The sequence below is a fragment of the Ammospiza nelsoni genome, chromosome 5 (assembly GCF_027579445.1).
Source record: "Ammospiza nelsoni isolate bAmmNel1 chromosome 5, bAmmNel1.pri, whole genome shotgun sequence".
Classification (NCBI taxonomy): Eukaryota; Metazoa; Chordata; class Aves; order Passeriformes; family Passerellidae; genus Ammospiza; species Ammospiza nelsoni.
Genome location: NC_080637.1, coordinates 67,281,656 through 67,306,377, shown reverse-complemented (window position 1 = coordinate 67,306,377; position 24,722 = coordinate 67,281,656). Strand labels below are relative to the sequence as shown.

At 40.7% G+C, this 24,722-nt stretch overlaps 2 protein-coding genes across 4 annotated transcripts in view; one reads left to right on the top strand and one right to left on the bottom strand.

The window, feature by feature from the left end:
• The window catches only part of PPARA (peroxisome proliferator activated receptor alpha), a 33,191-nt gene extending 19,127 nt beyond the window's left edge, over positions 1–14,064 (top strand). For all 3 annotated transcript variants that reach the window (XM_059471791.1, XM_059471792.1, XM_059471793.1), the window contains 4 exons: positions 698–836; positions 3,221–3,423; positions 6,221–6,668; positions 6,845–14,064. In XM_059471791.1, coding sequence (XP_059327774.1) covers positions 698–836; positions 3,221–3,423; positions 6,221–6,668; positions 6,845–7,092 — 1,038 coding nt within the window. In that variant the 3' untranslated portion in view covers positions 7,093–14,064. The remainder of the gene's footprint in view (positions 1–697; positions 837–3,220; positions 3,424–6,220; positions 6,669–6,844) is intronic.
• A 2,906-nt stretch (positions 14,065–16,970) lies between these two features.
• Positions 16,971–24,722, bottom strand: CDPF1 (cysteine rich DPF motif domain containing 1). Its single transcript, XM_059472632.1, has 3 exons — positions 24,610–24,722; positions 22,410–22,521; positions 16,971–17,114 (listed from the first exon to the last, which is right to left on the bottom strand). The coding sequence occupies exons 1-3, from the start codon at positions 24,720–24,722 to the stop codon at positions 16,971–16,973; spliced, it is 369 nt and encodes a 122-aa protein (XP_059328615.1).

Here is a 24,722-nt window from a genome sequence, read left to right as displayed (position 1 = left end):
ACACTAAACTGTGACAAAAAAAAAATCAAAACCTTCTTGCTCCACTACCATTTTGTGTTGGGAGTATGGCTAGGAGGAGTCTAACACATTCCTGTTATAAAACCAACAAATCCTGAGTTTCTCACCTCCACCACATGCTGCCTGAATCCCTGAGTCTTGTACTTCTTGTAGTTTTGGGGCCAGGGCATGTCTCTAGCACAAATTACTCTTATCATTAATGCATAATTCTTGAGATGATATGACCCATGAATTATAAGATTCTTTTCTTTTTCCTTTAATGTTTTAGATTTCCATCCTTTTCCTATATTAGAAGGTAACATGAGAGAAATAACAGTCTTTGTGTACAGCTTTCTTTCATGCATCATGTCAGTATGATAATTTGAATGTAAATCTTATGGAATAATGCAGAATATCTATTAGAGATGGGCAACCAGATCCTAGCCAGGTGTGTCCCACAGCCTAAATGACATGTTGCTCTGTGATGTGACACAAAATGTTGAGATGGCTCTGGATTTGCTGTCCCTGTGTGTGAGCAACCTTGCACTGCAGACTGGAGACATCCTGGAAAGAGCATTGGAGGTAGAGGCTGTTCTAAAATAAATGGTAAAAGAAAAAAAAAGAACTTTACCTGTATGATTGAAGCTTAGTAATCAGCACTCATTAATATTACATATTGTTTTTTTCAAACTTTTTATAGGGCTTTTTTAGAAGAACAATTCGTTTAAAACTCATCTATGATAAATGTGATCGCAACTGCAAAATTCAGAAAAAAAATCGTAACAAGTGCCAATATTGTCGTTTTCAAAAGTGCCTTTCAGTTGGAATGTCACATAATGGTAGGTAAGAGTGCCCTTCATTTGTTTGTTCCTACCCAGAGTCTGCTGCTGGAGGCAGGCACTTGGATAGCATTTTTACTTCACACACATGAATTGAACCTCAGATTTTTTATGGGATAGGTCGCTGTGGGGGTGCCAGTTTCCCTGGTGGGTTCATGTGGTTGATACAGAGCTGCCAAATGTGCTGTTATGAGCTTTACACAGTTGTACTACGTCTCATTTTGTCCATATGAATGTTCATTTATTTGCTTTCCTCACCCCAGAACTTTGGCACCAGTACTGCCATTGAAACAAATTTCAATCCTGGAAGAATTCTGATTAAGGGTTTTGTAGAAGAGTAGGAGGAGAACAACTGCTTTCATTGTGAGAGGGAGTGATGTAGGATAGAAATCTGTAGGAAAGCAGCCTTCATTATTTTTCAGGTTACAGTGCAACAGCTCTTGGGCAGATGGTTCAGAAAGTGGGGAGGGAGGGCAAAGGTCTATGCTGACTGTGCAAAAGGAATCTGGTAGGTTGTTTGTTAAACAGAATGGTTTAAAATTCAGAGCATTTAGATATCCAGTTTAAAAGTTATATTGTTGTTTGTGCTAGTGATTTAAGATAAGAGTGGCAAGCTTGTGGCTTACAGACCAATTTCAGCCCACAAGGCAGTTCTCAGTGCAGGACAGAGCTTGCTGAGCAGCACCAGTGAAGAGGGAGAGGCCAAGCCATGAGAAGCACATCTCACCTGGCCAGATGACAGTGGTTTTCCCTGCTTGGCTCTGATATTGTCCAGGCTGAACCTGGGGGAAGGTGCAAGGTGAAAGTAGGTAAAAACACTGGGTTAGGTGAAAAGCTGTGGGTTAGGACACAAATTTCCTAAGGAAACTATGCAGTTGGGATGGGAACATGACTGGGGAAGCTGCTTGTGACATTGTAGTCTAGAGTCCCAGCAGGAGGCATTGGGAGAGTTTACCCTCTGGTTCTGCTGGAGCCTGGCTCTCTTGTAGTGAGCCTTGACTGAGATTGAGGTGCATTGGAAGAGGGTTGGTAGTGTCTGCAAGACTGGGCATAACCATCCTCAAAAAGTGTACTGGGCAACAAAGTGACATCTCAGGCTGGGAGCTGAGCAGGGAGCAGTGCTGGTTGGCAGGAACTGACATCCATGTGAAGCTGTTTCATCCTACTAAAAACACTGTGGCCACCTTGTGCTCCATTTGAAGGGCATAGCCACAGTTTTATTGCAGCAAACATGTGGGAAAGGGAATGACTGCTGACTTGCTGGCAATACTTCTCAGGAAAAGCACTACAACTGAATTTACACTTATGTGTAAGGTCTTAAAACTGTAAGTTTTAGTTTAGAGCAGGTATTGTTCCACTTTTTCAACATGTTGATGTGACCACCTTAAGGGGAAGGAAGCACCTAAGCCAGATTCCAAACAGGCTTTCCTTGTTGGGCTTCCATTGAATCCACAGCTGTATTTCAGACCATGCCTAGAGTCACCTCCTTATGTCGTGCGAAGATCCCTGGGCACCTTGAAGGGCTGATGGTGTTCATGCCTTGAATTGGTCAGTGTAAGCAGTGAGGTCCTGTCCTCACTGCTTGGAGGCTGAAATGCAGTACAAGCAACTCACTGTATGAGCCATCTCAAACCCTTGCACACCTCCCAAGGGTCAAATGGGGCTGCCTTAGCTTGAAACTGAAACTGAAGAAGTGCCCATAAGTGGCAAGACCACTTGCCCAAAAACCAGGAGACCTCCATACCCAGAGGTGTTTTAGCCTTGCATCTTCTGCCTCTCAGAAGAATATCCCAATGACTGGATTGGATATTCAGATTGTTCTCTCCAGTCCTGAAGGGTTAGTCTGTTGGGAAAGCAGTATGGAGTGTGGAAGGTAGAGGAGACTTTGTTGCCTTTGAGCTGTAAATGCAGGTCTTTGGGGTTCCCACTGGCAGTACAGATGTGTTGAGTGAAGAACTGGATGCCCCTGCAGTGGGATTCAGGCTCCATTGCAGCTCTCCAGCTCATGTGTGTGCTTTCTGCCAAGCTCCTGTCACGAGTTTGTTTAGTGTTTTAAGAGCTCCCAAGGTGGACTTTGAGTTTCACACTGGGAGTTGTAGAACTCAGTAAGGAGAAAACAAAATACAAGTATATTTAGGTAATGCAGAAGGGAAAAGGAATGTGTTCTAGCCCACTGCAGATAGCACTTTCTGTTCTGAAACACCTGATTTCCTTCAGTTTAGCATATTAGTCACTGACTGTGTTGGGAAGGGAGTGATGTCTTCACCTCTTCACCTCTACCTGTTTTTCTAGACAGAAAAATCTTACTGCTCTGATCAGCAATGGTAAAAGGCTTAAGTTCTTGTATAATTTGTGCTTGTTTTACAATTATATCTTCCCATCAGCAATACGTTTTGGACGAATGCCGAGGTCTGAGAAGGCCAAGCTCAAAGCAGAAATTCTGACAGGTGAAAATTATGTAGAAGATTCAGAAATGGCAGATCTCAAATCACTTGCCAAAAGAATTCATGATGCCTACCTGAAAAACTTCAATATGAACAAGGTTAAAGCTAGGATCATCCTTGCAGGGAAAACCAATAACAATCCAGTAAGTACTTTTTCTGTTACTTTAAAATAAAACTGACAGGTGTATAAAGTGATTGAAATAATTTGCTAGACACTTTAGCAAATCTTTTAGAAAATAAGTATCATGGTAATACAGACATGAAATATTCAAAGGAAATATCTGTAGTAAATATGGTTGCTTTTAACCACTATCAGAATAATAAGAAACTATAGGAAAATCAGGTGATTTCCTTGTAAATGAAACTCATAACCCTAAATTATTGTTCTTAATAAAAAATGAAGTGATATCTGAATGTGAATACCTCTTGATATGTTCAAGAGGTTCAAAATTATTTTCCTATTATGACAGTGAAAAAAATGCATTTTTCTGTCACAAATGCCAGGATAAGTACTATTAGCTTGTAGCGTGTACAGGTGCTCTGCATGACTTTTCCTTTAATCAGAATAATATTTATAGCAGGAGGGGAAAGAAAACTTGAGTTTGTAATTTTTTGTTCACAGTGCTGGCCATTTCCTCACCCAGCCTTCCTGGTCTTTTCTGTAGGGTTCCTTTGAAAGGCAGAAGCAAGCAAGGTTGTGAAGACACATTTGCTGTAGAAGTTATTTTTCTTTCAGGGTAATTTAGCCAAGGTCTACCTAATTTGATCAACTGCTTTTTTTTAGTAGTGCATGGGAGAGTATAATCAATGTAAGGACTTTCTTGTTTCACTTTATGCATATTTATTAAAGCTCTGCTGTGATCTATGTTACTTTTATGTAAAAGGTAATTATCTTATATTATCAGTAACTTCAGTTTCAGTAAAAATGTGCAGGGAAGAAACTTTACATATGGCATAATGAAAACCATGTAAGTGTGGGGATGAGTGTTATCAAAATGGCAAGCAAGCTGTCTTCTGCATTATGGAATTTGGCATATAATAGTCTAGTCTAGTCTAGCCTACAGCTTTCTGCATTAGCAGAGAGACACATGAATTATCCCAGCCTTTTTCATTGCACTGAGAGGTGTGTAAAATGAGGCACAGGCTTAAACATTTTAGGGGTACAGGCTGACATGAGCCTACAGTAAATACCACCTTTAGCTTCTCAGTGAGTGGGCTTCTGCAGAAAATCAGTTTTGTGCTTCTTACCCTGTATCAGAACCATAAGCCACAGCTTGTGTCACACATGCAGGGATGGATCCTAGAGCACCTAATCCAGGTTCTTGTATTTGAATGTGTCCCACAGCCAAGGGACTGACCAGCCAACAGTAACCAGCACGTGTATGCCTGGCTGAATATGCACAGAAAAATCAATGAAGAATCAGCCCTAGGATGTTGCAAACAGGCTGCTGTCAATTTTTTCCATATGCAGGGAAGAGCAAAGGGGTTTTAGACTATTTCATACTCTCTTAAGAAAAAAAAAATTCTTTTTCTTTTGATTTTTCAGCAGAAAAGCAAATGTTAAAATAAGGTGGGTTTTTTGTTGTTAGCAACCCACCTGTTTCAGAACTGTGTATTAACAGCTAATTTCAGTGAATCCTAATTTTTGGCACCACTACAATTAATTTCAGAATGAATGAGCATTTTTCATGATGACAAGGTGTCATTTTTTAATTTAGCTCCTAAGTCCTTAGCCATGCCTCTTTTCTGCATCCTGAAATGATAATTTTTTTTTTAAGTATATAAGATAGCGTACGTCTTTTAAAGGTTTAGAGATGTGTTGTGTTTCTTGCTTTGCCACTTTCCACTCATATCCACCTTCCCATGGAAAGTTCTGCTCTGTGTAACTGTGCTGGAGTGAGATGGAATGTCCAGTAGCCATAAACATTTTAAAATGGAAAACCATAGGAACCTGACCTGTTGGACAGTTTTCTGAAGGAAACAAGTGAATCCTCTGAGTTCCTGACAGAACCCATGTGTTCCCCATGCTGTTTAATCTGAGCTGAGCAAAGCAGCACAAGGAAGGTGCTTGGTGTGTGTGGAACTGAGTTTCTGTTCAAGGTCAGTTGCTGTGAGTTTGCTAGGCTGGGAAGCAACTGGGGTTTGTTGTTTTTCTTTAGTGGATTGCACTTCATTTTGGTTGTTGCCCTGCAGATATATATCAAAATATTTTTGAGTTCTGATTGTTCATAAGAAAGTCTGAATGCTGCTTTTGATAATGATGTTTTAAGAGAGTGGCTCATCTGTTTGTAAAGCATGTACCTTTCAAAACAAATGGGATTATGGGATTTTGTGCTTTGCATTCTAGTAGGATTCTCTGTTTGGAGATGACTCAGTACCAACTGCAGCTAGAAAGTTGGGACAATTGGGACATTGTCTATGAGAATCTGATAATAAAACACAAGAGAAGTGCAGGGTTTACATTCTTAAGCAAATATGCTGCCCTGTATTGAAATTACTGCCTGTAATTTCCCCCTAGGGGACTTCAGGAAAGCATCATGATGTGCATCAAGTGTAGTTAGTTTAGGAATCAATAGGAGTGTAGGCAGAATAACCTGGACTTCTGGACAAGGTAATCCAAGTCTTTTGTGAACCCTCTGGGACTGGCTCTGAGATGGATTTGTGCATCCCAAGCACAGGAGTGCTGGAGCTTCACTGTAACTATTAGATGAAATTAAATTAAAGATATGCCATACATCTTTACATCTGACTATTTGCATTGCTGCTTGCAGGGCTGACTTGTTAGGTATTGCAGTTTGTCAAACACTGTCTTGATGACAAAGTGATAGTTGAGGACTGAATAGCATGGAAGTTAAAGTTTAGCAAAATTCTTATTTTTTAGCTAGAGAATGATTAATAACCATTATTTAGTGACTGAACTAGTGTTTTTTTTCTCTGTAGCCATTTGTTATACATGATATGGATACCTTATGTATGGCAGAGAAGACCCTGGTGGCAAAGTTGGTGGCCAATGGGATTCAGAACAAGGAAGCAGAGGTTCGAATCTTCCACTGCTGCCAGTGCACGTCTGTGGAGACTGTCACAGAGCTCACAGAATTTGCCAAATCCATCCCTGGCTTCTCCAGCCTGGACCTGAATGATCAGGTGACACTGCTGAAGTATGGGGTGTATGAAGCCATATTTGCCATGTTGGCCTCTGTGATGAACAAGGACGGGATGCTGGTGGCTTATGGGAATGGATTTATAACCCGGGAGTTCCTGAAAAGCCTGAGAAAGCCATTCTGTGATATAATGGAGCCAAAATTTGATTTTGCAATGAAATTCAATGCACTGGATTTGGATGATAGCGATATTTCCCTTTTTGTTGCTGCCATTATTTGCTGTGGAGGTAAGCATGACCCATTTGTTCTCTAAGGTAGTAAATTTTAATACTTCCCTCTCGTGAATTAAAAATTTTAATGGAAAAGCTTCTGTCCTCTGGAAGATTCAGTTCTACCACTAACTACACTTTGAGGAATCATTATAAAATTATGACATGTATTCTTTTGCTTGTTTTGAGAACAGATCGTCCTGGTCTTGTAAATGTAGGACACATTGAAAAAATGCAGGAGAGCATTGTGCATGTACTGAAACTTCACTTGCAAAACAACCATCCTGATGACACCTTCCTCTTCCCAAAACTTCTCCAAAAAATGGCTGATCTCCGACAGCTGGTCACAGAGCATGCTCAGCTTGTTCAGATAATCAAGAAGACTGAATCTGATGCACATTTACACCCTTTACTACAGGAAATCTACAGGGATATGTATTAAGGACTTTTAGTATTTTTTTCCACAATATTTAAAGACAGAGAAATACAGATGGGAGCAAAACTACTTGTACAGTTATGGGCTGTTCACTCAGCCCAGAGCAGGAAAAATCTAAAACTGGGGAACTGGAGTGTTACATTTCTTTTGGTTTGGGATCTTTTGTCTTCTTTTGAAAAAGTGCTGCAGAAAAATACTGGTCAGAGTGCTCAATGAAGGGTCTTACAATGGTTCTTTTATTTGGAAATTTGAAGATTGGTAAGGAATACATATTTGTATAATAAATCAGAATGTTAAGTAACAGAAATGAACAAAATTGTATTTCCTCTTGGCTTAGTCATTTTAGTATTAATGTAACAAATTCAGCACCTTCCTTCCAGGTATCTGCACAATCAGAAAGACAATGCACTTTTGCCTAATGGTAACTACTGAGAACCAGCTAACACTTTTTCTTAAAGCATTCAGTCTAGGTGTAGCAAATGGCTAGATATTACTGTCCATACACTTCTAAAAATTTGGAAAGATCTTTCATCCATTGTTGCTTTAATTCCATGAAATGATGTACAGCTTCATCTACTGTTATGTTGGCATACTTAGGGTGAGCAGGTTTAAAAGAGTTCTCTTATGAAATTAAACAAAATCCAAAGAGTCATCTAAAAGACAGCAGAGATGCTCCAACAGGTGTGTCTTGAAGAGTAAACAAGATAAACTGATGGGACCTTTTTGTTTCAAAAGTCTGTTAAGGAAATGTGAAAATATCACTGATGAGAAAGAGATTGTATACCCTGTATTTTTGTACAACTTGTAATAGCTCAGGATACAGTTTTGACATAAAAATACTATTTTGAATTAGCAAGAGTTTTGGAGAGACTGAGAAATCTGATCCTACCCTAGGAAAAAAAAGAATTTTAACTTTTCATCAAGGATACTGCACTCTACTGCAGTGATAATGACTCCAAAGGAATGATTGGATAGGAAAGGCACTGGCTTCCTCTAAGTGTCTTGGCAGTATAATTGTTTGGAGCTGTTTGCTTTTCTGATGAATGCACTGCTTCATTTTTTACCCACTTGGATATATTTCTATTCCTTCTTTGGCCTCATGGATAGAAGTATTTGGTACTTGTTTTCACCAGATTTTGTCCTTGTGGATAAGGTGACGGTAACACCAAGAGCAGCGTTTGTAGGTGTCAGACTGTGTCATGGAGTGGAAGGCAGCACAGCTGAGAGTAAGTTTATTGTGTTCCTAGGAGTAAACTGATTTTTTTGCTGTACTCCTGCTGCAAAAGCAGCCACAAGGAAATGGCTTCCTGACTTTGCCTCTTCATGGGCTCTTTTCAGAGAGCTGCCCAGAAGTGCCCAGAGCTGCATGCCAGGCACTCTGCTGTTTCCCTTTCATTTCTTTGATACAGTAACCTCGCATTATTACCACATAATTTTACTTTCTGTTTCACAACAACGAGGTCTCAGGAGCAATGCCAGCATTTTCACTACAGTAAAGCTTTCAGTGGCACAGGAGGACACTTTGTATTTGTTTTATTGTAGCACATTTGAAGGCACCAGAATCTTCACTGCAAGGATTGAGTGATGAAGTGAGAACATCACCTTGTCATTCCTATTTCAGTGGCAATGCTTGTTTCTGTCCAGGCACAGCTGGACACTGGAAAAATTACAGATTTAAAGGCAACTTTTTGGGGTTTATCTGGGCAATGATTGTGGCAGAAGTTATAGATAATTACAGATATATTTAGTGTAAAATATTGAAGCACAGGCCTCAAATTTGGTGAGCATCTAGGACAGGATAGAAATAGTAACTGCATGTGCACAAAACTTCCTCCCCTTCCCTGTTGCCAGCAGGAAGAACACTCAAACACTCAGAGAGGAATGTTGGTCTTGCCAGGAACCCTCAGATGAGAAATGGGCTGCCTTTTGTGTCCCAGAGCAGCACACAGTGTGCCCTCAGAATTAGAGGATTTTAGGAATGCTGCTGCTTTATTCTTCCAGCCAACCCTGTTTCACTGAGGGGGTTTGGGCCATGGAAATAATTGATCTGAGATATTGCTGATGCAAGAAGTTGTCAAAATAACAGCCATTCTGGGATGCTGTTCTGAAACTGTAGGAGCCAACTGTTAGTTTATCCTCTTAAAAAGGATAACTTGAAATATTTTTCCCCCAAAGGTCAGATTTTTTGCAAAGGGCAAATTTCAAAGTTGTATCCCATAGTTTAAGTGTACTGTAGGTTCTCAGGAAAAATCAGACACCGTCAGTGTGCATAACTATTTTTCCAGCTCTTGTTCTCAAAAGTGGCTAAAACACTTTAGTAACACTTTAAAACATGGAAAATTAATAATAAATACTTAAATTCTCAGCAAAGCTATACAGAATGGCAAATAGAGTAACTCAGTGAAAAATATAATATTTAGCAGTTTTAGCAGCTGCTTGTAACAAAGTCCTGTTATTAGTATGAGAAAAGTGAATAATTTTTTTGTTATTTGATAACTAGCAAGAAATTTTTGACTACTTCCTTGGACATTAAAGGTTTGATTTCTGTTTTAAATTAAATTTCAGACCCTGAATGAAAAAAAAAAAAAGAAAAAAAAAGAAAAAAAGAGAGCACATCTCTGAATTACAGAAATATGAACAAGATGTTAACACAGCCTAAAATTCTGGATGGATTCCACTGCCCACACTGCTGTCCCGTGCACATTCCCACAGTCACTTCAAAGAGTGGCACAGGGCACACAATTCCCTTCCCAAGAATTAATGGGCAAAAGAATTTCTCATTTCTACATTGTGCTTTTAAGGAATTACATTTGCTCCTTCAGGAGATGACTACAGCAGGTTTTGGCCAAGGAGATTTTAAAGTTACTCAGTTTATGTCCACTTTTTTTAAAATTTGGAATGCAAAATAGTCTCAGATGTATTTCTGACCAATTACTTCAGAAGCTCCTCTATGTGCAGATAAACTAATATTTTAAATACCCCATCTATGGAGGAAAGCAAATTGATCAGATTTTAGGATTAAAATGGATTAAAGATTTGCTGGCTCATCAGGTACAGTTTGGATCTGTTTCTTGCCAACATAACTCATTTTACTGTCATAGCATGGAAGAACTCTGGTTAGCAACCAGACCCCACAAACAGCTCAAGGCAAGAGACAGCAGATGGATAGAGAAATACCCTGGGAAACAATGGTAGGGCTTAAGTTTTCAGCAAACCTACAGATTACTCACTTTTGAGCATTGTTTGGAGGGAAAATATTTATTTATTTATTTATTTGTTCTGCTGCCCTAGGTACTTTTTGTCAAAAGCGAAGGGGGGAAGAAAAGGAAGGTTTTGTGCCAAGTATTAGGGAAAATCTGAGGTTCATTCTTCTCTCCTCCTTAAATATTTCCTTTAAAGCTGCTGTTTAAAAAAATTAGTTACTTTGTACCTTCCAAAATTTCCGATCCCACTTTTGCTTTAAACACAAACTGTCACCTGATAGGAAAGTTTCCATTTACAGCAACGACACCTTGCATTGCATTTAAAGAAAGCACATTTTGTGTTAGCTGCCATTTCCATGTGCCTTTGTGCTCTGGTTCCAGCAGCTGCTGCAGAGCTGAAGTGCTGCCAGCCAGCAGAGTTTTGCATTATTCCTGCCCGTGCAGATCTCGGAAATACCAGCAGTTGCACTAAGCCTGTTCTCATGAGAGAGCTGGCACAGGGCTGCACATCAAAGAGCTTATAATAAGCATCCAAACATTTGTTTGTTTATTCAAACTGCTGAAACCTGTGGAGATTTATTCATCACGAGAGCTGGGTCACATACGACTGAGTTTGAATTTCCTCATTGCTGACGGAAAGCCTGGACAAAGTTGGGCCCCATCTGAGGCAGAGCAGCTGGGGGATATCCTGCTGTGGCTGCAGAGGAACAGTTTCAGTCTCTCCTAAAAGCTCCCTGGGACTTCACTGAAAATCTGCAACTGCATTTGACAAATGCATTTGCAGCTGTCATGGTACTGCTTAAGCATAAGGTCTGCAAATAATGGTCCCTCTCAGAAACCCCTCGTCCTTTAGGAAGTGTTGGAATGTAAGGTGGAGCGTGGTATCTGTGCTTGCTTCTGTCCCAAGTGCTTTCCTGATAATCAGTTGCATATAATTTTTGTATTTAGGTTTAATCAGCTTTATTTTCCTTCTTTTACTTGAGATTTAAATAATATGTGGGTTTGATCTAAGATTATTGATATTGTTATGTGTTGTGGGATTTTTTTAATTTAATGTAATACCATTTCTTCATGTTTCAATTTTTAAAATACAAGAATATAAATGCAAGGTATAAACTTTCACTAAATTAATTACAGAGGTGCTTAAAGAAAAATGTGTAAATTATTTAATTTAAATATTTGTTACATACTTTATCTTGTGAACCCTTTGTACAGTGAGGAAGTATTTCCTTTTATGGGCTAAGAATGAAGGGGCTGATGTCAAAGACAATTTGTTATTTATTCCTGTCTGGTCTTTATTGCTGTATCATTTGTGAAGAACTATCACAAATTCTTCAGAGTTATCAGTGTTTGGTGTTGACCATTATAACAAAACTTTAAAATATATTTTCACATAGAACACAGACTTCCTTTTATTTAATTTTAATAAAAGAAAGTCTAGTTGAGAAATAGCTGCAATCCCAAAATTGAGTTTTTAACTCAAGTTCACCAATAGGAAAAACCATGTGTAGAACTGAGTTCATCTTTGTTTTGCAGCATGGTAGCTCATTTTCCTTTGAAAAGAGCTAAAAAGAAGCTGCATTTGGTTTGTGCACCGATGCTGGTGTTTTCTGTGGAGCTGACTTGTGGCTCACTGGGAATAACAACGTGTACTCAGGATTATTCCCTGCCATCTCCCTGAGGGCAACCTGCTGCTTTTATAGATGTATTTCAAACATGATTTGGCAGCACAAAACAAAACGTTGAAATGGCATTATTGGCTTCCCTGCAGGAGGGATTTGAAATAGAATTCAGAGTCTGCTCATAGGGATTCTTTGTCTGGTACATGCAGGTGTGACAGTCTGTGCCTACAGCATCCTTCTAAGGAAATCTGATATAGGAAATAAGGTACATTTCAAAGGTATCTACCTTAAATTTTGCTGTGTGAATCACCAAACACAGTAGGTAACACAAGCACAATCTATTACAAATGTTCTAGCTATCATTTGTACTTACTTGCTTTTTATTTGTAACATGTAACACTTTATTTCCTCAAATTGCTGCAACTTGGCATTTTCACTTCATCAGTGTCACCACACAGGTATGTTGTCCCCTGAGGTGTTTGTGTCATGTTTGCAAAAGCTCTGCTGGACTTCCCTGTGCTGACCTGCAGCCACTTCCTTTACCCTGTCACCTCATGTGACACAAACCCACTGTGTAACTGAGCCCACCCTAAGGAAGGCTGTTTCCTCCTTTCTTTTTCCTATTGTGCTCACAGGTTTTTTTAAATCTTTTTCTGTTTCTGAAGCTGGGCTGTGTTTTTTTCTTGAGCTCCTTTATTGCGTCAGTCTCGCCAGATTCCATTGCTGCGGATGTTTCGAAACAGAATTCCTGTTGCAAGGACCTCAATTGCAGATGAGCTGCTTCTGCCAGGGGATAGGCAGCGTGCACAAGAGACTGATCTGATTACAGGCTGGACCTTAAATAAGGACTGCAAGATCAAGCATGAGGTACTTGAAGTAGCAGTAATATTTTGGTGTATTTTCTCACGTTGGGTATGCAGGTGATCCCTGTTGTGGTAAAGACACCAGCCTTGTGTTCAATGCCAGGAGTTTCATGGCATTCTTTCCACGTGAAAGAAAAGAGATTGGCAGGATGGGGAAGTCCTGAGCCACTGCAATCTCGGAGACACAGCAGTCCTGCGTGTGTAGGAGTGCAGTGTCACCCAGCAGCCTGTGTGGGACGTGCTGCAGAGCTGGGAGCAGGTCACCACCCTCCTGCAGGTGACTCACCTGAGCCACCCCTGCTCACCTGCAGGGCTCCCATGGCTCATCCCCACACACACAGCAGCTCTCTCCATGGAATCACAGTGCCCTGGCCCTTGGGCAGAGCAGAAACCTGCATGGTTCAGTTACTGCTTTAGTAGTAATGAACCTAACCAATGCTTCAGTGTGCTCCAGAAACCTCAGAGTGGTTTGGCAAAGTCTGGCTTAGCAGATTCTCAGGGGACCTCTCTCCTGAGCAGCTCCTGCTGTTCCACAGCTCCTAAAACAGTTGCTCAGAATTTTCTCTAGGAATGCAGCACCACAGGTTAAGTGCCCCGGGATGTTGAAACCCTTCCTTGCCTTTTAAATGGTCTGTTATCTGTGTCTCTTAGGACACAAAAGAAGCACAGTGTCGTTAATGTTGCCAAGCCCTCATCAATAGAGCCAACAAGTATTTCATTAAATCAAAATATCAATATTAAAGAGAAAACAAAATAGTTATTGTTTCCAGTCAGCTGTTTTGGGGACATTGGACTTCAGTAAATACAGAACGTAGAAGGAGCACATTTCTTGCAAGGAATAGTCAAACCTAATTCTCATGGAATGCTTGTTTCCCAGTAAAAACCACTAATTCAAGCCAAGTTCCCAAGTTTGTCTCTGTTAGAACAATGCAAATGACACTTCCAAGGATGAATGGATGCCCTGGTCTCACAGGGATTTTTAGGAAGGACAACATATCTTGTACTTGTGAATGTTGAAGTCACATCTAGCTACACACGATGATGCATTCTCAAACGTTACCAGCCTACTGATCTAGGATGAAAAAACTTGAACTAAACTTTTTTTTTCTTTTTTTACATTCTGATTTTTTCTGCCTTCTTTATAAACAAGAGGTTGAATTCACAGTGTTTGTATAGAGACTGTAGGAACCTATGTGCTTTAATCCTTTCAGACTGAATGTAAACCAACTTAATTTGAAACACGGTTTTGCCTTAATGGTTTTAAAAAAATAAAATATTTTTAAAAGTGAATTTAATGACATGTGATGATCTTTTATCTCCAGGAAAGGAACTCACTGCAATGAGACATTCAGAAGGCAGCCTATTTGAAGCATCTTCATGTACTGATGCTTCCCTGTGCTCTGTTAGATGCCTTTTGAAGCAGGAGTGGTTGTGTAACATACCCAGAGACGTTGCATATACATTTATTTATATATATTTCATAAGTTTGATGTTCATCCATCATCCAGCTGTGATCTTTCACATTCTCATGGGTTGTATGGCTGGTTTGAGACATCCATGGAATTCAACAAGAGCACTTCTGTGTGAAATGCAGCACTGACTAATTCAATGACCACATCTTCAATTAAATCAGGCAAGTATGTCACAGGTAGTTGTTTTCCTTCCAGAATCTGGGGATATTTTCAGCTGGTAACAGAGTGCTGAAGTGAAAATTACAGCAGAGGAAAAAGACTCCGGTTTCTTCATAGCTGTGCTCAGGAGCATGGAAGACCTGATGCTGAGCAGCAGAAAGTACTTGAAGACCCCAATGAAAACAACCTGTAAAGGCTGTGCATCCATGAAGAGCAGAAAAGGCTGGCCATGGTATCATTCAGGCTGTGAAATCACATATATACCAAAATATGATGATACTGAGACCATAATGCTCATGTTCAGTGGGAATACAAGAATGTGGGATAACTAAGTTCTAACAGCTGGGCACAGATAATAATCCATTGTCATTCCAGGAAATACCAAGCGGAATGTAGGGCAGTCTCCTTTCCCTAAAGCATAAACCAGAGATGCCAGAACATATCTGCTGTCCCTCTGTGGTACCTGCTGGCTTTTCTGCACCTACCAGGTCTTCACTGCCAGGTAACTGTGAAGGAGAGGCATCTCTGATTTGGTTTTCCCTGCTGCACAATAAATAACTGAGCTGTACTGAGCCAAATTAAATATTATATAATTTTGCTCTGCGGTTCTGCTCCCTTTTAACCCTGAGTCCTTTCACCCTTCAGTTCAACATAACAAGTTCTTAAAGGCATGGAAATTTCTGAGGGCTTTAAATGACTCCTCAGTCATATTGTAAATGCAAATATAATGGTTGTGAATAAATGAGATAACTGCTTGTGCCTTAAAAGGGCACAGAGGAAGCTGAGCAGGAGGGAAAACAGGTCAGAGAGATGAGATCCCAAGCTCACTGACATTGGAACTGCACTAGGCAGGCTTTCAAAACCTGCTTTTAGGAGTACAATCTGTCATGAACAATGGGAAATCCAGGAAAAAACATATTTCAAGGTTTGCTGGTGTAAACATATCCTGTGGTCTCACGTAACCATGTTGCTTTGGGAGCTTGATTATAACACTTCAATTCCAAGGTGGGAAAGTGCTCTCTTCAGTTGTGGGTTTAGCACAGGACATGCTCTGGTGTTTATACAGAACAGATACAGACACACCACAGCTTTTAAACAGTGTTCCTAATGTGAAACTGAAATATAACACCACCCATCTTACATAAGTTTAGTATCACTTTCCCTGAAAGTGTAGTCTTTTGTAACTGCAAAAAGGAAGCTGAAATGTTGCCTCATAACGTGGATCTTTTTTTCTGCATTTAGAGACATACATATATTTTATTTATTAAAGCACTTAGGGCTTGAAAAGGCCACTAATAGGTCCAGTATTGCTCCTCCAGTCACTGCAAGAAATTTCAGTCCTGATCAGAGAGCACCAATATAGTAAGTTCAGAAAAAAGAAAGATTTTAGGATACTTCAATACAACTCCTTGAAATAATGTTGATTTCTTTTAACAAACACAGGTTCATTCTACTAAAATGATGGATTTTTGATGGATTATATGGATGGAAGTGTGGGAAAAAAGAGATGTTCACCAAAGCACTAACAAGTTCTGAAGCAATGACCAGCATTTACTTGAGTAAAAAAGGTGATTTTGTGATTAGGGAGCATTCTAGATGTATCCTCAAGGCATGTGACTTGGGTTTTACATAAAAGCCACCATAAAATCTTAAGAACAGTCAAAAGAGATAACTGAAGAAACTAATTTTTGAGCTAAACAAATTGCTGTTTCCACTGAGCTTTTTACCTTTTTACCTGAAACTGTGTTTCTGACATCCCTATTACAGCTGCAGTTTATTTGTCTGGTTCAGGAAAGAATTGGGCATATTAATGGAACTTTTCTATTTCCAGATTAACTGCTTTGAAAGTGAAAAAGAAGTCACCTTTATTGTAAAGCATAAGCCAAATGTATTCAGGTTCCTCTCCAGCTGCTGTGCTGACATGGACTGAAAGGCTAAGTGAAAAGTGACTGCAAGTGCAAGGGACTTCTAAATACTTTTATTGATTGCAGAAGCACCAACCTTCAAAGTCTCAAGTCTCAATGCTGTGATAGCACTAAGATTACCATATTGAGAAATGTAGGTATTATATTTAGGACATTTTCTCACAGCACTTTTATTTTGGACTTGAATTCCCTGCCTTATGTAATCTTACAGGCCAGCACTGCCAGATTAACAATTGGTGTACACTGACTTGCTTGGGTATATTCTGAATTAAGCCAGACCAATCTGTTTTGGAATTTCGTAACCCTGTAGGGAGTGTCAAGAGCAACACAAGGCACTAAAATAGCAAATGTGGAAACCTGGACACGGTTCCTGTGTCTGTGCTGTTTGGTTTCTTGCTGCAAGCATTCCACATGGTGACAGGAGGCTCATCTGCCTCTTTTCTGGCTTCTCATCAGCTCCGTGGCGCGGCGGGCGCTGCACGGGGATGTCTGAACCCAGGCCAAGGGCAAGGAAATGTGCTGCTCTCTCCAGTAGTAGTGAGCTGATGAAGGTCACTTCTTTAAAAGGAGCAACATGATAGTCTCCAAGCAGAGAGGAGAAACCCCAGCCAAAGAACTGTCACTCTTGGACCTTCAAGATTTATGCTTCGTATCCGTTTTTTTTGCAGGATTTCTGCTGGGGCTTCCTTTTATCCATGTCTTCTTGTATTTCCAAAGGGAAGGCCTTCAGGTTTTCTTTCATACAGGGGAGGCAGAAACTTTTGGAGTAGAACAGACTACAGTTCTGTGAAGAAAATAACAGTTCTGTAAGGAAATAACTAGCATTACTACACAAAATGGAAATGCTTACATTCCAGTCTCATTAAACTGCATTTATATTTATAATTCTACTAAAATGAATTATTCTTCTTCTGGGCTGAAATATTCCAGCAATTCACAACTTTTTCTTACTCAATAATTCTAACATGTGGTTAGAGCCAACTGGGTGAAAAATAAAACCCCCAAATCAACTGTCCCACTGCTCCTATTAAAGTGACCTTCACCAGCTCCCTGCTACAGGGAATAGCAACACCCCTCCTTAAGCTGCCTTCTCCTTCCAGCACCATGCATGGGTTTCCTGGCCTCCTCACTGGATTCCAAATAGGATTTCATGACTAAGCTGCAGCTGGTGTTGCTGATGGATTATACCTGGAGAGTGAATAAAGGTGTAAGAGAACCCATGGGTTTTACTGAAACAGCAGAGTTTTCCTCTAAGTCTTGCTTGATGAAGATTTCTACCTCTTGGGAAGATCTTCCAAATTCCTGCAATGGAGTGTGAGACTTGGAGCCTCAGCACACTCTTCCTCACCAATCTCCACAAAAATGGCCTAAAGACCCACACAAGTACCAAGTGCTGGAGGCTCTCACAACAGACCATCGTTTCTATAACTCCCAAAAACCTATTCTTATTTCCATTAACCCATGCACTTGTATTGTCCTAGGAGACTACTAAAAAGTATCACTATTATATCAATATCACAGAGCTGTCCAATAACCAGAGTAGTTAAATGAACTCCATTCATCTGAGACAATTCAAGTGAGATTTCATCCCTTACCCTCAATAAATGTACTCACTGGTTAAAACCTAGAACCACACCTGGTACTAAAGCTTGAGCTAGTGGCTCTCCTCTGAACTCTTGGTGGTAAAATATAAAAGCTGCTGTGCACAAATATTTTTTTTGCTATCCCTGTTCTGTTCACAGCTCATACAGACCCAATATTTTTTTTTCCCTGGAGCTGTAACAGGATGTTAGTAATTGAATAGAAAGAAGCAAAACTGACAGAACATTTAAATGTATTTGCAATACAGAGTTTGGACAACTGGAAGAGAAACTAATTAATGTATTATTCCTTTGCTCTGCAGCAAGACTTGACATCCCTGGTTCTCTTGATGTGCTGATCACCAAATTCCAAATAGGATTTCATGGGTAAGCTGGAATTGGTGTTGCTGATGGATTATTCTTGGGGATTTAAGAATGAATAAAGACATCAGTTTAGACAGAACTGGACAAATGGATTCCCTGGGTCTTACCTAAATAGTAGAGTTTTCCCCTTGCCATTGTCATTTGCAGCTGGCCTTTCTCTGGGAGCTAGGCTTGGCTATCCCTGTGTTCCTCTCCTTGTTTTTGTTTCTTATGTCACTATCTGGGTTTTAGCAGCAGACTCAGATGATAATTATATCAAAATCACAATCAGCCTGCTTCCATGTGACTTGGAAGCTTGGGGAACAACTTGTCTTCATCTATTGTCCTTTTCTGCATTGACTGCCAGGCCCTTCATCCTCAGGAATGAGTGTGAGGCCTCAGTCTCTGAAAAGCCCTGAAAGTGGATTTCAGTTGCACAACCTCCAAGCCTATTGTTTTTTGTCTCTTGGTATCCTTAATACATTAAGCTGCCAGTTTAAAGGGGGAGATTAGAGTTTCAGCTGGCCTGGCTATTGTTGCTTGCATTGCCAAATGGCACACAGGCCCCAATGTCCCAAAGGTGGCCACTGGGCCATGGCAAAGGGGGGGAGAGGCAGGGATCCCCACTGTCAAAATGTAGCTCCTCACAGGTAAAACAGGTGCTCAGCTTGCATTCTTTTGGCTGAAACGAGTTGTTAGTGCAGATTTTGGCCACCAGGAACTGGAGAAATCATGACTATGAACCCCTGAGCATGTAACCATAGTCCTGCTCTCTCTGTCCTGGGATTTTCAGCCTAATTTTTCTTTCAATGCCCTACAAATTAAACTTACCATGTAGAATTGAGCCCTTCTTTTAAACCCTTATCCTGATACAGTTCTGTGTTTAATCAGATGATTCTTTAACGTGTTTTCTCCCTTCCATGACCAAGGCAGGAGGGGGCCATTTCAATTCCAAATTTAATAGTCCAATTCAGGCAAAACTGCTGCCAAAGCATGCTGCCGTAGTTTATTTCTGTTTTGACATGAATCATGGCTGAAAGTAATATATATATAGGGATGGTATCTACCACAATACGTAAAGGAAAGGCTCTGCCTGTCCCTGTCCAGGGCTGACCCCACATGACTGGAAGTTGAGTGGGAAGCAGCTGTAGTATTACATTTATCACTTAATGCCTACAATCATGTGCTCAGTCACCTTCTGCTGAGGTGAGCAATAAGGGATGAAACTTGCTCCCTTTCCTCCTTTCTTCTCCAAAAGCCACCTTTTTTCCATGTCTTTAGAAAGTGTTGCAATAAAACAGAAGTAACTATTTTAAATTACTAATATGGTCAGATTACATAATTTCCTCTCCCCTTTTCTGAAGGAGTAATAGGAAGAAGGGCACTCAACCTGCCCAAAGACGTTTAAAAGCATTTTTATTATCTTCCTTTTTGTGTGGTTTTGGCATGTTTTAAGACATTACAAATAATCATTGGAATTATTCCCAGCTGGATCAGAACTAATGGCACTTACCAAGGCACTCTGATAAAGGACTTAAGCAGGGTGATACAGGCTACAAAATGATTGAAGTAAATTGAGTAAAGCTTCAGAGGATATTTGGAGATATTTAAGTTTATGAACACTATACAGAACAGCTCTAATTCATGACTTTTACTGGCACAATAAAAGGAAATACACTTCAGCTGGCATGGGTTGTCTCATGAAAACCCTAAAATCTGATCTGTCTCTCAAGGTCAGAAAAGTCTTAATTTTGCCACATGTTAGGTTAATTCTATTCTGAATTACCACAATTTAAAAAGCAACCTGTCACTAAAACCTTTCCAACTGGTCCAGCTTCTTTGCAAAGAGGCCCAAGAAAGTATAATTTTCTTCAGCTTCAATTCCTATGTTTTAACATTTAACTCAGTTCAGGAGTGAATTGATGTACTTGGGTCAAGCACAAGCAGGAATCACAGCCAATACAAAGATATTATTCTACCTTTGTCTCTCTCTATTGCCTTGGATAAGTTTTTCCTTCTCTGAACTTTATTTTTCTTACATGAAGAGGAATAGTATGTGTTTGCTTACTTTGTGGTGTGGGTGTTTAAAGCACTAATTATCATTTCTGCAGATCTCTTTCAATGTTACCTAAGCAGTATTGCTAAATTCGTTTTGAAACCATAGTCATATGTGTGATTCACTATCTGGCCTGGCCAGTTTGGTAAGAAATTCATTCTCAATTATTTACAATCAATGTTTTACTTTGAATGATACCATCAGGGGAATCTTGAAAACTCAGGTAACAAGCAGCAAATGACTGACAGATTTCCACAACAGGCAAAATAAGCAGGACTTTCAAAAAGATTAGAAGCTTCTATTAGCTCACTGCAAGTATCTTCCATTCATTGCCAAGGCCTAGGTTAACTGAAACAAACACATCTTTTCAAAGAAAAAGCCCCACCTTCATTCAGAAAATCACAGTGTGTGCAAAGACCCTGAGAGGCTGAAATGCTCTATTTCTGACAGTTGGAAATATCTGCTGAATCCTCCCTAAATTCAAGAGACTTGATTTGGGAATGAGAATAGTTAAATGTGCTCAAGTTTGTCCCAGATGTGTCTGTGTTCCAATTCCTCTGCTGTTAAAAAGGAAGGATAAACCTGGCATGTCAGGGCAGGAATAAAGCCCCTAAGCCCAAATTCTCTGAGTAGCTGCTCTTGGCTCCTCGTTGGGCTGTGTGGGAGGGAGTCAGCCCCTGCCACAGCAGGGACAGCAGGGAAGGTCCTGCTCATATCAGCTTTGCCTCCACACAACTGCCCTGAGAACCTGGCTCTGGAAACTTGAGCCCAGCCACCACGGCCACAACCAGAAAGTGCTGGCACTTCACCTAGTCACAGCCTACTGGTAGCTCCAGAATAGAAAAATCCAAACCAAACCTTCTGAGCTGCAGTCACTTTTGGTGATTTTCAGTCATTTAAATGTCAGAAGAGACTTCAGAGATAGGATGCTGAGAAGTACTCCCAGTGCAGGTAGCTCCCATGCCAGCTGCACACTGTGCCATGGATGGCAGGAAACAACTGGAGCCCCCATGCCAGGAATGGGCACAGATCCCTGCCCTAACAAAGGGCTCAGGGCCCTGCATCACAGTCTGGGAGAGGACTGGTCACCCTGAGACTCTGCAGGAGCCAGTGAGCAGCAGGAAGACCCCAGACCCAAATTTCCCCATGGGATCAGGTGCACAGACTGTAGGGGTATAAAAGCCCAGGGGTTTGGGGCCCCTCCCAGAGGAAGCAGCCTGAGCTGTTCCTGCTACTGCACAATTCAAGTATTAAACCTTTTTTTCCTGAAATTGGACCTGACAAACCTGGGTAAGAAGTTTCTTTAACAAGGAAATAAACCCAATCAGGAGAAAGGTGTTACTGCATGCTCCTCTCAGCCCATCCTTGGTGCTGCCTGCCACAAGTCAGAATAGCAACTAAACTGAGCCAAGTGTGCCAGAATCCTTCTGGCTGTGCCTGCCCAACTCCCAAAATCTGAGACTCACAGCAAACAAAGGGGCCAGTTCTGCACTGAGAACAAGGAATTAAGACAAGTAATTTTACACCACCTTTCTGGACTGCACTCAGATTTCACAGTTTAAGGTTTCCTTCCAGCTGCTACTTAAATTCATTCTTCCTCAGAGAGCAAGCATGGCATGGTACAACTCTCTTCCCTGCTCACTTTAAACATTAACTTTTGCAAATAGGATGAAGCCCTGTGCTGTGAATCTAAACCTAATAATCCCTGGACATTTATATTCCCTTTATGGAAAAAAAACCCCAATCTACTACTGTGTGTGATCTATACTATTACATTTCCTGGTGCTAAGAAAGTAGAAAAGAGCACTCCTTGTGCTTGAGAGGCTGGACTGTGCTTATCTGTAAGTAGAACACTCACAATGCTGATCATTTTAATTTAATACTGAGAGCTTCATCTGGTGGAATCCACAAGAACATACAATTGTGTGCAATTAACATGCAAATACTAGTAGGACAAAGGGAAATGGTTTCCTTTAAAAATTGATTGTTTGGGATTTTGCTGCTTGATCTTTCTCTGACAGTTCACCGGGACTGGAACAAAAAGAAATTATTGAAGTAGCTTGTTTTGCTTGTTATTTACTGTACCAACACACACTGCTCTGCTACACAAACTGCAATGAGACCTAATGATGAGGAACTTGTCCTTGCCAGGGGTGAAAGGATCCCTCATGACACAGGCTTCTTGCAAAAGCCTGCAAAAGAATAATTTCGGCCTTTTAAGTGTATACTTCACACTTGTAATTGATTTGCTCCTCTTGCTGTTGTGCATGAGGCAATGCAGCAGCTCTGCAGCTCCTTTTCTCTTCAAAACCTTCAACTCTGCAGCTGCCTTCAGACCTACACTGTACTTCCTTTCTTTTTTCCAGAAGCAGAGCAACTGGTGAGCCTGTCAGTGTCGTCTTACTAAGCTTTTCTCAATGCTCTACCTTAACTATCTTCCATTTTTTGTAACAGGTATTCCTTAGCATGGCCAACTTCAGTATCTTCAGTACCTTGTCAAGTTACCATTTCAATTGCACAGCTTTTAATCAGAGGTTCTCTTCCAAAGCTGTGTGCATGTGAGTATGAAACACAAAGGTTTTTTCTCTTGGTTATGTTGCTGCTGTAAAGCTGAGGTCCCCAGCTCCTGAGAGCAGAAGCTACCAGCACAGAGCCTTACAGACACCTCCAGTGTGCTTTCTTTATGTCACAGACTGTACTACTTGCTCCAGGGTGTTGAGGGAGTGCATTTAATAATAATTTAGCAACCTGCTTGGGAAAAACTAAAGCTTTATTTTTCTGGGAGCTCCAGGCAAAATAATACAGAAGCCAGTTGAGCATCTGTCTGCACAGGGCACACAGCAAGGCTTCCTCCTGGGCTTAAGTAAAAATTGGATTATGGGAATAATATGGATAAAAGGTAATCTGTCAACTAGTACTGCCTTCTCCTTGTCTCCACACACACAGAAGTGTGTGCAGGAGTGTGTCCAGCACTGTGTTCCTCTCTCCTTTTTCTGTCCACTCAAACAGAAAATGATTTGCCCAGAGCCTTCCACTGTTAGGAAAGATCAGGCATCTTATCATGGCAGATCACCCTGTCAACAAGCCCCTGGGATACAAAGGCAGGATTGTGTTTGCAAAGTTCCTCTTGCAGGATTCCCAGCCCTCATCAGTGCAGAGCCATTTGACAAAGGCCCCTGTCCAGCACATTTCCTGCAGCACTGCATTTGGGATGTGAGCAAGCCAAGAAAGATGGGGTGTGAAGCTGTTTCTTAAAGCCATCTAGAGAAGTGTGATGCTTCAGCATTATTCTTTTGCTTTTGGCACCTGAGCAATCCAAATAAAGCTGGGTGTTAACTCTGATTTTGGATAACCTAAATTAAGATTCACATTCAGACCCTTCAGGAATGGACCTGATCAAAGGTGAGCCTTTGCTCTGCTGAGTGGGAGAGAGAAAACAAGTAGCACTGTGGGGTTTGGAATGATAAAAAGACAGCTGCCCAAGGACAACAGCCCCAGCAGGTGGTGATTAACAGCTGTTTCCATTCTTTAAGAAACTGAACAGTCTTATTGGGCTGAAATGCTGAGTACATGCCTGACTTCCAGAGAATTCCTGAACAAGTCATTGTTGATCATGATGGCCTCCACCAAGCTACTCTTGCATTTAAAGCAAAGTGTTTTATTTTATGGGGAGTTTAATGTCTGCAGGCAAAGCTGTAACTGCATAATTCCTGGTCAAACTATCCCTATTTAGCAGAGATAGAAAAGGCTTTGGTCCCTGAAAATATAAATACATTGTGAGCACTCACACACCCTGATGCTGCATGGTCAGACAAAGGATTGTCCAATCCACACAAAAAGCACTGCTGGTCAGAACTCCACATCATGCCAGAGAGCTCTAATAAGTGTTTTTGCCATATATATTGCATTCATGCTGTGTGTATATATTGCTCAGCTCAGGGAGGCTCAGTGAGGGAAGGGCTATTCCCAGAAATACCAGGCTGGCAATCAGCAGTGTTCTAGCAAGAAAACATTGGTAGAGTAGTCAGGGAGGCTAGGAAATGGGTTAAATACAGATTTCTGCATGGTATTGAAGCAGGGCACAAAAACTTATTGTTGTTTTTCCTACCAGCACTGACAATTTTTAACATTCCTTCCCCTTGGAAAAAAGGAGATCACTTTAAGCACCAAGCCTCATGTTCAGGGTCAGTAGAGCACATTATTGAACTCATGTAGTGCACACTGCAAGGATTCTAATGCTCCTAGCAGAAATGAAGTCTGTGATCTCAGAGGGCACTTACACAATTGAGTGAGAGTTTGGTGACATCTGCCCATAATTTGTGTACAACGCTGATAACTCACACAGCTCATATCTGAACTCTCCTGCTGTCTGAACTTCTTTGGGAGCATCCAT